Source organism: Dendrobates tinctorius, unplaced genomic scaffold, assembly GCF_039654945.1.
Source record: "Dendrobates tinctorius isolate UK_male_01 unplaced genomic scaffold, ASM3965494v1 ptg000658l, whole genome shotgun sequence".
NCBI lineage: Eukaryota > Metazoa > Chordata > Amphibia > Anura > Dendrobatidae > Dendrobates > Dendrobates tinctorius.
The window spans coordinates 43,882-59,511 of NW_027362309.1; the positions used below are offsets into that span (position 1 = coordinate 43,882).

General features: G+C 43.4%; 1 protein-coding gene across 1 annotated transcript in view; it reads left to right on the top strand.

Annotated features, from left to right (window-relative positions):
* Window positions 1-15,630, top strand: part of LOC141079412 (phosphatidate cytidylyltransferase 2) — a 59,655-nt gene that overhangs the window by 26,064 nt on the left and 17,961 nt on the right. The window contains exons 8-10 of the mRNA XM_073565320.1: window positions 5,324-5,411; window positions 5,968-6,036; window positions 8,494-8,646. Coding sequence (XP_073421421.1) covers window positions 5,324-5,411; window positions 5,968-6,036; window positions 8,494-8,646 — 310 coding nt within the window. The remainder of the gene's footprint in view (window positions 1-5,323; window positions 5,412-5,967; window positions 6,037-8,493; window positions 8,647-15,630) is intronic.

Below are 15,630 nucleotides of genomic sequence, written 5' to 3' on the forward strand. Positions count from 1 at the left end.
CCGGAGCCAATGACGGCACCTGTATATTCCCCCCCCTTTTCACTCCTTTGGTGTGCACTGTAGTTTCGGTGCTTTTTTAGTTAGAAATAATGTGGTGATAGTAAGCCTCACATGCTCTGTAAACCAACTGAAGCGAGTAAGAGGTACCGCCCCTTTTATCTTCAGTAGGGTTCCTGTCCTGACTGGGCGGATCCCCTCTCTCATGTGTGCCGTCATGGGCTCCGTAAAAACCGGCTACCGGTAAGTAACCTTGGTGTTTCTTTCCCGGCTTCCCAGGGTGGATACCCAGGCAAGGGCTCTATTGGGAGCCATCAAATCACTCCTGCACAACGGAGTCATTGTTCCAGTGCCGGAACACGGAAGAGCTCAGGGGTTCCATCCCAACCTTTTTGCGGTCCCCAAAAAGGACGGGTCTGTCAGGCCTGTTTTAGACCTGAAACTTCTGAACAAATTCAGCAGGATCAGACATTTCCGGATGGAGTCTCTCCATTCAGTCATATCCGCCATGTAGCAGTGAGAAAACTTGGTCAGAGGTTTCTACGCTTCGCCATCAGCGTTCAACATTTTCAGTTCATAGCGCTACCCTTCGGGCTTGCCATGGCTCCCAGAGTGTTCACAAAGGTTATGGCAATTGTCATGGCCACACTGCATTCTCGAGGCATAGTCGTCTTGCCTTATCTGGACAACCTCTTGGTCAAGGGCCCGTCAATACGGGCATGCGAGGAAGGTGTCAACATCACGCTAGATACTCTTGCCCGCCTAGATGGTTGGTCAGTACGAACAAGTCATCACTTGTGCCAGCTCAGAGGATCTCCTTCCTAGGAATGATCTTCGACACTTGCCGAGGGTTGGTAATTCTTGATCAGGAAAAGGCGCTAGTCTCCGGCAGGGAGTCCGGACACTACGCCAAGCAGTCCCTTATACCATCTGATCCGGGATGAGGATCCTAGGGAAAATGGTGGATGGAAGCGATACCTTTTGCCCAGTTCCATCTTCGCCCCCTGCAGCACGCCTCGTGTCAGCCTGGGACAAGAATCCTTTCACGCTCGATCGGCGGTGCCAACTGTCCTCTCAAGTCAGGCAGTCACTCGGATGGTGGATAACCAGTTCCTCTCTGGCCTAGGGGAAACCTTTCCCCCCCAGGTCATGGGCTGATAATGTCAATCGACGCCAGTCTCCTCAGTTGGGGAGCGGTGTTTCGCCACCACACAACCCAGGAACGGTGGTCGCCACAGGAGGCACGACTCCCGATCAACTTTTTGGAGATACGAGCAATTCGGCTGGCTCTGCAGAAGTTTCATCACTTTCTAGCAGGCTGCCCCGTCAGGATTCAATCGGACAACGCCACGGCGGTGGCTTACATAATTCATCAGGGGGGCACCCGCAGCAGAGCAACCATGCGCGAGGTGGGGCACTTTCTTCAGTGGGCCGAAGCAAACCACTCTGATTTCGGCTGTCCACATCCCGGGCATGGAAGTTTTTCAGCAAATTTGTCAACTGTGGGGAGCTCCGGATGTGGACCTGATGGCTTCCAGAGTGAATGCCAAGGTGCCCACATATGTCACTCGGGCCAGAGACCCGCAGGCATTCGCGGTGGACGCGTTAGTTCTGCCATGGAACCAGTTTCACCTCCCATATCTATTTCCCCCACTGCCACTACTCCCGAGAATCAGCAAAGGGATCAAGACGGACGGGGGGGCCGGCGATTCTGCTGGCCCCCCCGAGCTTGGTACGTAGATCTAATGCAGCTGCTCGCCGACGTGCCTGGGCGCCTGCTAGAGCGCCCAGATCTACCGTCTCAAGGGCCGATTTACCACCCGAACTCAGGGACCTTGTGTTTGACGGCATGGCCGTTGAATCTTGGATTCTAACCCAGGCAGGGTTCGGGAGCGAGGTGGTCGCTACAATGATTAGCGCCCAAAGGCCTGCTTCAGCATGATTTTACCACCACACCTGGAAGGTGTTCTTTGCTTGATGTTGAGGCCGCGGTGTTTCTCCGCTGAGATTCTCGATCCCCAACATCTTTGCTTTTCTCCTGTCGGGCTTAGACTCGGTCTTTGCCCCAAATTCCCGCAGGAGACAAATGTCGGACTGTTCCAGTGCAGAATTACTACCAATTTGCAGGTGAAGACTGTTCATCCAGGGAGTCTCCTACTGGATACCTCCCTATAAGGCGCCTATGGACGCCTGGGTCCTTAACATTGTCATAGGTGTTCTGCAGGAAGCTCCATTTTGAACCGCTTCAGGATATCTCTTTGAGGTACCTTTCCTGGAAAGTTGTTCCCCTAGTGGCCATCACTTCCATCAGGCGGGTTTCAGAGCTGGCGGCTCTATCCTGCCGAGCTCCGTTCCTCACTTTCCATAAGGATGAGGTGGTCCTCAGACCAGCCCCACCTGTTCTGCCAAAAGTTGTGCCCTCATTTTCACATTAATGAAGATGTTTTGCCTTCATTTTGTCCAGCATCGGTGCACCGTGTGGAAAAAGACTCTTCACACGTTAGACCTGGTAAGAGCCCTCCGGAGGTACGTGTCGCGGACGGCACCCTTTCGTCAGACGGACACGCTGTTTGTGCTCCCTGAAGGGCGCAGGAAGGGACTCGCTGCCTCAAAGTCGACCATAGCCAGATGGATTCGTTTTACTATTCAGGAGTCCTACCGCATTAGAGGCACGCCGATTCCAGCAGGGATCAGTGGGCACACTACCCGGGCAGTGGGCGTATCTTGGGCGCTTCGGCACCAGGCTTCGATGGAACAGGTTTGCAAGGCAGCAACCTGGTCCAGCCTGTACACATTTGCCAACCATTATAATATCCATGCTCAGGCCTCGGCGGATGCGAGCCTGGGTAGAAGGATTCTCCAAGCAACGGTGGCGCACCTTTAAACAGGAGGTGCATGTAGCTTGGATCGGTGAGTCAATCTCCCACCCAGGGACTGCTTTAGGACGTCCCACAGTATCTGTGTCCCCCAATCAGGCAAAGGCGAAACATGGATTTTTGTGAGTACTCACCGTAAAATCCTTTTCTACGAGACGCTCATTGGGGGACACAGCACCCACCCTATTAGCCAGTTGGCTCTTGTTTTGTTTAAATTTATATGCATTTACTAATTTGATGTAAGGGTGGTGTTTTGGATATGTTGTACCTGTATTAAGGCTGATTTTGTTGTCCTCCTACTGCTTTGGCACCAAACTGATTTCCGACTGCAATAGGGGCGACTGTGTATACGACGGAGGAGGAGCTAACCTCTTTTTTTCACTTAGTGTCAGCCTCCTAGCGGCAGAAGCATACACCCACAGTATCTGTGTCCCCCAATGAGCGTCTCAGAGAAAAAGCTTTTATGGTGAGTACTCACAAAAATCCATGTTTTTCAGGTTTATATAATGGCGATATACACAAACCACTGCATTTGACATTTTGCATAGGGAAATTATCGGAGTCCTGGATAGTTATACGGCCTTTCACATTTCCTGCTAAGTATAAGCCATAAGGGAAACTGCTGCACTATAGGTTCCAAATAATGATTGTAGGGGATCTCTAATATAAAGTGTCATCCTGGGAAAAAAAAGGACAACGTTATCTAAGCCCTACAACCTAACGCAATGCAGCCTTCTGCCCAATCCTGTAATTGAGCCAAAAGCTGAAGAGTATGGTGTTGCAGAAATAGATGTTGTAATGTTTGGAAAATCTGTCTGATCCTGCCCTAGGGGATTATTCTTCTCTATTTTTAGTGTTCATTTTCACAGCACAATGATCTACACTGTAGGAAATACATCTCCACGTCTGACGTACAGTGAATAAAAGGTCTAACTTGGCAATTCAACCTCCCCTATAATTACCGAACCGCCCGCCCCATCTGGATGATGCCGTCTCTATACTGATTTTCCTGTGCTCGGACTATATACCTAGTTGAGCCGGAGGTCTCATTTATATTGTCCTCTCTTTACGATGGCATTGGACGGCTCTGGAGGGAATGTTTGACCCTGCTGATATAACAAAATTCTGCATTATTTGGACACGACCCAATTATTCGCCTGATTTACCGAGTTTTATATTTAGTTCTGGGCTGTGTTCATCATTTGACTCTTGGTTCTACATTTTATGTTCCCTATGATAAATCATAACCCACGATAGAACCAAAATGAGCAGACTCCCTACTGTAAGTAAGTGGTAATAGTGCATGGAAATAACATGGGGTACTTGGTAACACACTGTTTTGTATGTATACCTATTTACACTCTGTCTCATTTCTCTGGTTTTCCTATGAAAACTCTGTAAGATAAAACAATATACCTGCAGTCCTATGGAGAATCTCAGAAATCATAATAGTAAATGAATTGCGTATTCTTAGCTGTCACATAATGACCAATGTCTGAGTTTCGAATGGAGTTCTGGGGGTCTTTGTTAGAACAGTAGGTGTCTCTTTTAAAAAATAAAACTCGGGCACACTCAGGAACATTTTAGTTATTTTTCTAATGGATTCATATGGAAAAATAAGTCATGTTCCAAAAGTCACTCATGCTGGCACACGGGTTAGATATCGGCGAGCATCGCCACAATCTGAGGAACATCAGGTATTTAGATAGTGACTGCATCCAAGGCGCCATTCATAATTTTTTATTTTTGCATTGTCAGACTCATCTTGGAATAATAGACTTGTAGGTCATTTGTGAACACGTATTGTCCGTGAAAGACCTGCTATACCCACACACAAAGGGAGAGAACGGTCAGTCAGAGAGCAGGCTAGGGAGAAGCCACCAGGGACCTGCCCCAGACTAGTCATCTGAAATGCTTGGTCCTTCACTGACTTTTCTAAGTAGGTTTTCTCTGAATCACCGCAGAGTAAAATATATAATGCTGCAATAATGCAGTGGTTAGTGCATGCTTGTGGTTCGGGCAGCAGGAATCTCGTGTCGGTTTCTCTTCTAAAAAATTATCCCATGGTCAAAATCCTCAGACTGGTTGTAACATGGTAGACTGCATCATGTATAGTCTGTGAAACTCTGATTGCAGGTATATGTACAGTGGACACCAGCTGTCCTGTAATGTCCCTCTGAGGAGTCCATCATTGTGATAAGATGACAGACTCTGCAGTAAAGTCTCCCATCATCCATGTAAAATATTATAAATCTTCAAGCTAAAATGGGACAAATAGCACCGTGCTTAGGAACACCTTACATAAAGCCAGGGATGGTGGCTGAGCCTCATTATATAGTCCCTGGCGTCCATCCATCCTTGTGCATTTATAAGCTGATGTAAAAATTATGGAAGGTGGCCCAGTGTCGTGCCTTGTTCTACCTTTAAACATGTGCATCCTGTTTCCGCAGGTTCATAGTGCCCATCTCCTGTGTGATCTGTAATGACATCATGGCATACATGTTTGGCTTCTTTTTTGGCCGAACACCTCTCATTAAGGTAAGGCAAGCAAGGTTTTCCTAAAATTGAATAACACTATGGATTCGGGATGAATCACTGATCACTGGGGATCTACCTCTGGGAAGCCAGTGGTCAGGAGGCAGGGACCCTGAGTGGAGCTTGGGGCCAAGCATGTGCTCATCAGCTGCACTTATTGCCTGGGACTGCAGGGTATGGCCACTCTGTAGTCTCATAGAGAATTAATGGTACGGAGGTGAGGTGCCCTGTACTTTGAATTGCTGGGGGTCCCAGCAATGCATAGAAAATGACTCGGTTTTTGGGAAAAACACTTTTTCCATGATAAGAACAATTATTTCAGACCTGGTGCTACTTCTGCTCATCATAGGGTTATAAACGTCTCTGGAACCACATGATCGTGGAAGTCCTTTCATATCCCTAAAGCTTGGTGTTCCCTATGCAGTGTGTCCCCGAAAATGGAGCCTTTCAAAACAAGAACCTGACACTAACCCACTTACAAGCCATTTATGAGGCAGCATAACTCTAATAACCTGGCCATGTATCCTGACTCTGCTCTGCTTCTTTCTCTTCCCACCAGCTGTCACCCAAGAAGACATGGGAAGGATTTATCGGGGGCTTCTTCTCTACAGTAGTGTTTGGTATATTGGTAAGTCCTCCGCTTCCTACATTTTCTCCAATCTTCTATTCTTGCCTCACAGAACTTGATCCTTTCACGTTTTATAACCCATGTGCAATGTCTGGCCTAACGAGGCGTGTCTCCAACCAGTATATATTGCCACTACTTGGTGCCATTACTGATCTGTAAGTGGGGTTAAAAGAGACTCTGAAAACAAGGCTGCTTTCTTCAGTATCAGCGCCTCTCCTGTCCTTAGTCTGTGTCTGGTATTGCAGTGAGACAGTGATTGGGACTGAGCTGAAGTATCAGACACAGTGGTGCCGTTTTGTGTTGTGGTGGCCATGTTGGAGCAGGAAAGGAACAGAGTGGGCAGCGGAAAGCAAACTGAGGGCACGGAGTGAGGAGACTGGATATGAGAATCCTGTAGGCACTTTTCAGTCCTACGGAGTAAATTCTTTGTTCTTGGAAAAGCTGGGTGTGCACTTGGATGGCTGCTATTGCTGCTCCCATCTGAGTTGTCAGCCAGCTATACTGAAGCCACGGACAGATCCACAGATGGAAATCTCGCGATAACTAGGCAGACGTGCTGGTCAGGATTCTGCGAGAGTTGAATGGTAACCCCACTTTGGCAGCAGTAATGGTCTATTGGTTACCATCTAGCTTTCCCAGAAACCAAAGTGTGGAAACCACTCATTCAGCAATTTTTAGTTCCCACAGTGGAGGAAAAAATTATTTGATCCCTCTCTGATTTTGTAAGCTTGCCTTCTGACATGGATATGAGCAGTCTATAACTTTAAGGGTAGGTTAATTTTAACATTGAGAGATAGAAAATCAAAAATAAAATACAGAAAATCACATTGTATTTGCATTTTGCAGTGAGAAATAAGTATTTGATCCCTCACCAACCATTAAGAGTTCTGGCTCCTACAGACCAGTTAGACGCTCCTAATCAACTCGTTACCTGCATTAAAGACAACTGTCTTATCCACCTTTATAAAAGACTCCTGTCCACAGACTCAATCAGTCAGACTAACCTCTGCAACATGGGCAAGACCAAAGAGCTTCATAAGGATGTCAGGGTCAAGATCAAAGACCTGCACCAAGCTGGAATTGGCTACAAAACCATACGTAAGATGCAGGGTGAGAAGGAGACAACTGTTGGTGCAATAGTAAGAAAATGGAAGAAATACACAATGACTGTCAATTGACATCGATCTGGGTCACAATGCAAAATCTCACCTCGTGGGGTATCCTTGATCATGAGGAAGGTGGGAGATCAGCTAAAACTACACGGGGCAGGGGGGGGGGGACTTGTTAATGATCTCAAGGCAGCTGGGACCACAGTCACCAAGAAAACCATTGCTAACACATTACGCCGTAAAGGTTTACGATCCTGCAGTGCACGCGAGGTCCCCCTGCTCAAAAAGGCACATGTGCCGGCCCATCTGAAGTTTGCCAATTAACAGCTGGATGATTCTGTGAGTGACTGGGAGAAGGTGCTGTGGACAGATGAGACAAAAATTGATGTCTTTGGCATTAACTCAACTTGCTGTGTTTGGAAGAAGAGAAATGCTACCTGTGACCCAAAGAACATCGTCCCCACTGTCAAGCATGGAGGTGGAAACATTGTTTTGGGGGTGTTTCTCTGCTAAGAGCACAGGGCTACTTCACCGCATCAATGGGAGAATGGATGGAGCCATGTTCCGTAAAATCTTAAATTACATCCACCTTCCCTCCACCAGGACATTAAAATGGGTTGTGAATGGGTCTTCCAGTAAGACAATGACCCAAAACATACAGCCAAGGCAACAAAGGAGTGGCTCAAAAAGAAGCACATTAAGGTCATGGAGTGGCCTAGCCAGTCTCCAGACCTTAATCCCATAGAAAACTTATGGAGGGAGTTGAAGCTCCGAGTTGCCAAGCGACAGCCTCAAAATGTTAATGATTTAGAGATGATCTGCAAAGAGGAGTGGACCAAAATTCCTCCTGACATGTGCGCAAACCTCATCATCAACTGCAAAAAACATCTGACTGCTGGGCTTGCCAACAAGGGTTTTGACACCAAGTATTAAGTCTTGTTTGCCAGAGGGATCAAATACTTGTTTCTCACTGCAAAATGCAAATACATTTATATAATTTATACAATGTGATTTTCTGGATTTTATTTTTGATATTCTATCTCTGTGTTTAAACCTAACCTACCCTTAAAATTATAGACTGTTCATGTCTTTGTCAGTGGTCAAACTTGCAAAATCAGCAAGGGATCAAATACTTATTTCCCCCACTGTATGTTAGACTTGGATTGAATGCTTGGGCATCTGTAGGTGGTGCATGTTAGTTCCTATGTATGATGTGTTGGCTGATAAGTCAATAGTCCTCTGCTTGCTGTGTGGATCTTTCCTGGTTTTCACACTTACCGTCTGTGTCTGCAGTGATATCCATTGCCATCCCACCCTAACCAGAATTCTCTGCTTGTATTTCTTGTAGTTGTCTTATGTCATGGCCGGATACAGCTACTTTGTCTGCCCAGTGGAGTTCAACAGCGACACCAACAGGTTCATGGTGGACTGTGAACCATCAGACCTCTTCCAGCTACAGGAATATCATATCCCTGCCGTGCTGCAATCTGTCATCGGCTGGGTAAGGGCGCTCCATCCGAAGGATGGGATTACACAAACCCAATATAGATGGATGTCCGTGTATACAGAAACTCCAAAAAATGGGGTCAGCAGTGCACTCCAAAGTCAGAAAAATGATTTTCATAAGCCCATGCAATATTTTGGTTCAAAGTGGCCCATTTCTTTTAGTTTTTGTATGCAGGAGATTTTGGTGATAACCTTGCGGGCTTTGCACCCATCTTTGTAGATGAAAGTGCTATTATTTATCTGTCTATTTATGAATAGATTGCAATATTCTATGTACACACTATAATTATATTCATAGGGGAGGCCGGTAATGTTACAATGAGGGCAGGCTTTGCATCGTTGAGAATGAGAAACAAAGAAATGGGGGCACCACCGAAAGGATAATTAAGGGGATCCAACCTAGACCGAAATAGTACATATGTTTGCCAAAAAAGAGAGAAAGAAATAGGCCATAAACAGGGGATCACCCTAAATAGGACATAGCATATGTAATACAAATTTTATTAAACACGGCAAACAGAAAAAATTCTTAAAAGCATTAAAAATGGTCACAAATGTGACACATACACAGCTAATACAATGCTCATAATAGAGAAACCCACCTGCTACCAACTATCACCCTCACTGAGAATGATGCCTATATCCCTAGGTCCATGTAAACAGGATTCTCAATAGGAGAATTAGTAAGCCCACACATAGGTAATATAGAGCATATGAGTCAGAAACACCAATAATATACAAATACAATGAAAAAAATGATGCAATTCCAACCCAATAATTACAAAAAACAGTACAAGGGATAATGTAAACCCAAGAAGATGCTGATCACTGAGGTGTACAAAAAAGATAGAAATGCACACTAAATAGACCTCATATATGCGTAGAGGTACCCCAGCCCAAGATCAGGCATAGGGAACATCAAGGACCAGATCAGCCAGACCATTAGGGGCTAGAGAGGGTCTAAGTGGACAGAGAAAATCTCCATAGCCACCCCAGATGATAACCACACATGCGAATCAGCACAATACAAAACCCCTGAGAAGTGAAGTGGGGCATCGTTGAGAATCTCTCCCCCCTTGTGCTTACCCACCTATCCACTCTCTCTTTCCCCATGTGCTGACTTCTCCCGTCTGTGCTCTCTATTGACCTGTCTACCCCATGTGCTGTCCCCCTTGTCTGCTGTCTCTCTTCTTCCTGTGCTATGTTCCCCCCTCATGTGCTGTCCCGTTTGAGCTGTCTCCCCCGTGCTCTTTCTCACCCCTGCGCACTTTCTCGCTCCCCCATCTGCTGTCTCCTCTCATGTCATCTCTTCTTTGACCTGTGTACCCCATGTGCTCTCCCCCTTGTCTGCTCTCTCTCTCCACCACTGTGCGGTCTTCTTCCCTCATGTGTTCTCTTGTTTGAGCTGTCTTCCCCCTGTGTGTGCTCTTTCCTATGTGCACTCAGCCCTCCCCCTGCGCATCTGCCTCCGGAATCGGTCGAATTATTCACTGCGCCTGTGTGGAATTCGCACAGGCGCAGTAAATTAGACCGCCACCATCTTTGTGCAGACAGATGGCAGCGGTTACATTAATACTGCACATGCGCTCCTCCTGTACAAAGGTGGCGGCGGTCAGTGAATCATTCAACTGATCCCGGCGGCAGTGTGTTCGCAACTGTGTTCCGCTGGTGGTACCACGCAAGAGGCTGCGTACGGCGTATACTGTGTGTGGTGCATACGGCATATATAGAGTGTGTATGTGTGTTGTGTACGGCGTATACAGTGTGTGTGTGTGTGTGGTGCGTACGGCGTATACAGTGTGTGTGAGGTGCGATGGTGTTCCGCTAGTGGTACTGCGCAAGAGTCTGGTACCACCAGCAGTTTCCATATTGAGACACCCATCACTTGGGTACCAATATGGCGGTCGGTGAACTTCCGCCGCTTGGAATTCTGGGATCCGGAAACATCTGGACGGAACAGAATGTGAAGACATTACAAGGTAAGTATATATTAAGATAGATGTGCATCGCTATATTTATAGATGCCTGCATACACTGTGTATAGCTGTCCGGGTACAACTGTATGTATAGAGCGGCCTGTATATACTGCCCATTCTATAGCTGTATGTATCTCTATATCTGTGTATACCAGCTGTATGTATAGAGGCCTGTATATACTGCACATTCTATAGCTGTATGTATCTCTGTACAGTATACTGCCTTTAGCTATGTGCATCTCTATATATTCTATATAGCTCTGTACATATAGAGGCCTGTATATACTGTATTGTTTATAGCTAGATTTATGTATTGATTATATAAAATAGAAAGACAGCACGGCAATATTTGCTAGAAGAAAAGTGGACTTTATTTAGCCCGTGTGTGTTTCTCATCACCCATGACCGCACCACCTGAGAGGATCCTCCCGTCCAGGACAGGAAACACATTGATATAGAAGGGCGGCACCTCTCCTCCACATCTGTCCGGGTTCCTATCCTTGATTAGAGACCGCAAGAAGAAGATGCGGCTGGAGAAGTCCTAGGCCTGACCCAGTAGCTGGAAGAGTGGCTTACCTTGCCGTGGTACTGGCCACCTCAGGGCCTTAAATGACCGATGCATTAAGCAAGCGTGAGCAGCAAGGGGTCTGGCATAATCCACTAATAGCACGGTGGTCGGGTCTGCACTTCTATCCACAAGATGATAGGCCCTGTGCATGAAATAGGGCGTCCTGGTGACAATGGCGCAAAAGTAACCTAGTAACTGGCCGGAACATGCGCACGGCCCACTACAAGATGGCGCTCCCTGTCGCACAGCACACTGGGCAAGTTACACAGGCCTGTCTCTCTCATGTGACACAAGTCAGGTGTCATACAGGAAGTGATTTCACTTCCAGGGGCCAGAGGAGGCAGGGAGACTCTATATAGGCACCAGGTTTTAGAAGCAAGATGCAAGCCAAGGTGGAGGTTGTGATGCTCCAGTTCTCCTCTACAATGGAGGAACAGCAGCTGAAGAACACACCGCAGCAGATGCAGCAGCGGTGGCATTCGCACAAGAACGGCCGGCCGTAAGATCAGCCAGAGACTCCAGGAAGGAACAACTCTGTGACCTAATCCGGCCTCCAGATCTGGTATCCTTGAGTGACAGCGGATGGTGAGTGACCTCAAGACATTTCAGTTTGAAAAATAAACAAGGGGGGCCCCATTAGCAAACAGGAAAGGCCTAGGAAAGCTGTTGCAAAGGGAAAAAATAAAGAATGTGTGGTTTGCAAATCCCCGTTACCGTCCGATTGGCAGAAAAGTATGTGTACATCTTGCATTCAGAAGACAATCTGTGAGGAAGCCCCTGATTTCGTTTTAAATCTAAAATGAATCATTAAAGCAAAGGTTACAGATTCCCTCAAAACCCTGATGAAGGCGATAAGGAGGCCTAGACAATAATGGGATTCAGATGAATCCTTTAGAGTAGTGGAAGATTCCGATTGAGGATCCTCCTCCTTCTCTTCATCATCTCAGGATTATGTCGGTGGTAGACCATGATTTCCTGTGGGAGACACGAACAGATTAAAGCAATAATGTATCTACGTTTCTTGTAGAAAAAAAAAACCTAAATCAATCGATGATATGTTCAGGGGCCTGGAACATGGAAGGAAGCCTCAATTCCTGGTAAATGAGAAAATAAATGCATTAGGGAACAATCGAAGAGACCTGATAAGAAGGCCTCATTGTCCTTATCTATGAACAGAAAATATCAATTTGAGGAGGCATCTTGTAAAATAATGCGTATTCTTGTAAAATACTTAGGACTAGTTACCAGATAAAAATGTAGTGGTTTATTTGGTTTCTTCCATCAAAGAAAAGATTACAGAAAAACATAAAAATAGGTGCATGATTATAAAGAGATTGTCCATTTGTTCATAGCAAAACTTATATACTTCTTTCTCTGGGATCTCACATGGCAAATGGCGTCTGTCTCTCTTAGGCTTCTTACGTAGTAAAGTTACATATCAGCTGTCTGTCCATTCAATGCTATGTCCGTGCAGAGATGACATCCTCGCGTCTGTATCTCATGATGGGGAGGGAGCAAGAGCCACCTCTAGAGTTAACCATGAATTATATACGTCTCTTAAAGCACGTGATCTCTGTATATATGGAGCCGACCTTTTACCATGAGCTAAACTTAAATATGTAGTGGAGCTGACATGAGCTAAACTTCCAAGAATAACCTATGTAGTGTCAGCTAAAGCAATGTACAGAACTGAGTGTAATAAGAAATTAACAACCAAATTATTAATATTTAACAATTCCCCCTTTTGATGGAGACAGACATTAACTGGAACCCTCAAAATATAATGAAATCTTTTTTCCTTCTTCTTTGACAAAATAATTTAATATCAATAATATCAGATTATTATTATACGTAAACAATGACATAATTGATGTGAATTCATGTTATGTTAAGCCGTGAACAATATTCATATAAAATATGTATAATTATACTTCCCTAAGTCTAAATTGAAGCATCTCAGGTCCAGTCATCATCATCTGGTCTTCATTTTGATGTCTTCTGTCTTCTTCTTGGTTCTTTTAAAAACAGTTTTTCTATAGCATATAGATGTTGTAGAAATCGTGTTGTGTATAAAATCAAAGTCCATAAATTCAAATGTTGATAAGAAAACAAAGTCTATAGATGAAATGCAGCTTTAATATCTGTGCAGTGTCACCTTTAAAAACCTGGGCTTACATTGGCTCGCCTTGGATATTCTAGAATCCTCCATCGGCACTGGTCTTTGAACAGGTGTGACGTCTTTGGTCAGCAAAGCAAGGGTTAAAATGATAATTCCTTGCAAACATAGCACCATAACCAGTCCTTAGTCCTAATGCACAGGACACATGTCAGGCTTGTAGCTTCCTGACAATTACCTTATTGTTCACCAGCTTTACATTGAAGCTTTTCAGGTGATTGGAAACCTCTGGAACTTGATAAGAACGTGATAACACAGTTCACATCAGCATCATAGGATCATCGTCCTCTGGTTGTCAGGTTAGACACTTTAATTGTGACTGTCAGTGGTGGATACTGCACTTGTGATTTGACTCGGTCTATTACTCAGACATCATAGCTTTGTTACCTTCTGGGACTTCTGGATTACGTTTTTCTTCTTGCAACTGGTAACAATCAATTTAGAAATATAAAAAGTCTTTATTAACGTAATTTCAGTATCTTGCTTGAAGTCTTCATTCCCTATTCTATACCAAATCTGGTAATTTTCCTATCCTATAATATCACAGCGTACCATAGCAATCAGTAATATCCATATAATTATCAGAATTTGTACCATATATGGATTTCAATGTTTGAAATAATAAAACAATAATAAGTGATAATACATTATTATCCATATTCTTCATGTGATAGACCATTTTTTTTTTTTATGTCATAGGTGTAATTACCTTTTTCAACCCATAGGTGTCAATGTGTTTTATGTAACCAGTGTTTTCATCTTTATTAATAAGGAATATATTTATTATACTAATATGTAGGAATGTATAGCCATGAACCAAAATAAGAATATATGAGTGAGCGAATGAATGAATACAAGAATTGTTGCTTATAACTCAGAAGTGAAACATTTTCCTTTGTAATGGAACCATATCATCGCTATATTTAATGAAGCAGTATTCTATACTAGACATTACCCCATTAAATATTGATGATTTTTTTTTTTTCTTGATTGACAGGAAAAATAAAAATTTAAGAATTAAAATAAAAATAGTTTAAAAAATTGAAAATTAAAATTAAGAATAAAATTAAAGCCTTTATGTTGATCCCAAATGCAGAGTAGTTATGTCCTCAGTAACATATACCTTTAATATTTCCATGATCTGGATTATTTCATAATTGTCATAAACTTGTGTTACCAAATATTCAAATTATGCAACTTTGCATGTAATACTCTTCTTAGTGTAAAGAAATGACTCTTTATAATACTTAATGTTATTATACCCAATACTTATACCATTGTACCTTATTAATATTTATTTTTTATTAAAATGTGTGAAGAGGTATTAATCAGATGTGATGATGTAGTCAGGATCAAAAACCTATTTTCCCCCTTAATACCAAAAAATATTGTTTTATGAAATAATTCATTTATCAAAACCAAAATGAAAAATAATTTATAAATTATGTGAACTTATACTTGCTTATACCATTATTTGTCTGAAGATGGGTGACCATTAAAATTAGTTTGAATATCATAAAATTATCCTTTGGAAAAATTAATTTAGATGTAGTTTTTCTTCATAAACCATTTTGATGTGCGATTGCACTTATCCACAATTAACTAAATCAAGAAATTACTAAAGAACTATAGAAATATAGAAATATATGTTGTGTAGATATTTCATTATATCTTAATATTCTAATTTAACTGATCTGCATATTTCTCCTAAAGACAGTTTTTCTTCATACAGAACCTCGAGGCATCTCGCACATCAAACGTATCACATTACTCGCTCAGCAGCTGCTCATACACTCAGTCACTGTCACTCAGACTGTGTCACATATAAGTTTAAACCAAATTACCCCACATACGAAGGTGTGATGAATACACGTATTTTAACCCAAATTATCCTAATTATCAATCAATGCGCATTGTAAGCTATTAAGTTCAGTATCTTAATATTTCTTTGAATATTCCCCAAATACACATGACATAAATATATGTTGTATAGCTATACTTGACATTTAGGCCTGGAAAAAAAAATTCCATTGGTTTGCAAAAGCTGAGAAAGGCTACAGGGACATACTGGCATACTTATATTAGAACAAAGTTCAAATTTCACATGCTGTGGTTGTCATTCATGCCATGCAGTAAAGGCACACACAGAACACATTTAAAATGCAATTAGTTATTTTCTTTTAAGGGTTAGATATATAAAATCATGCAATTATTGCAACTTCCTGTGTAAATAAAGGCATAAATCCTTGTAAGAGAATT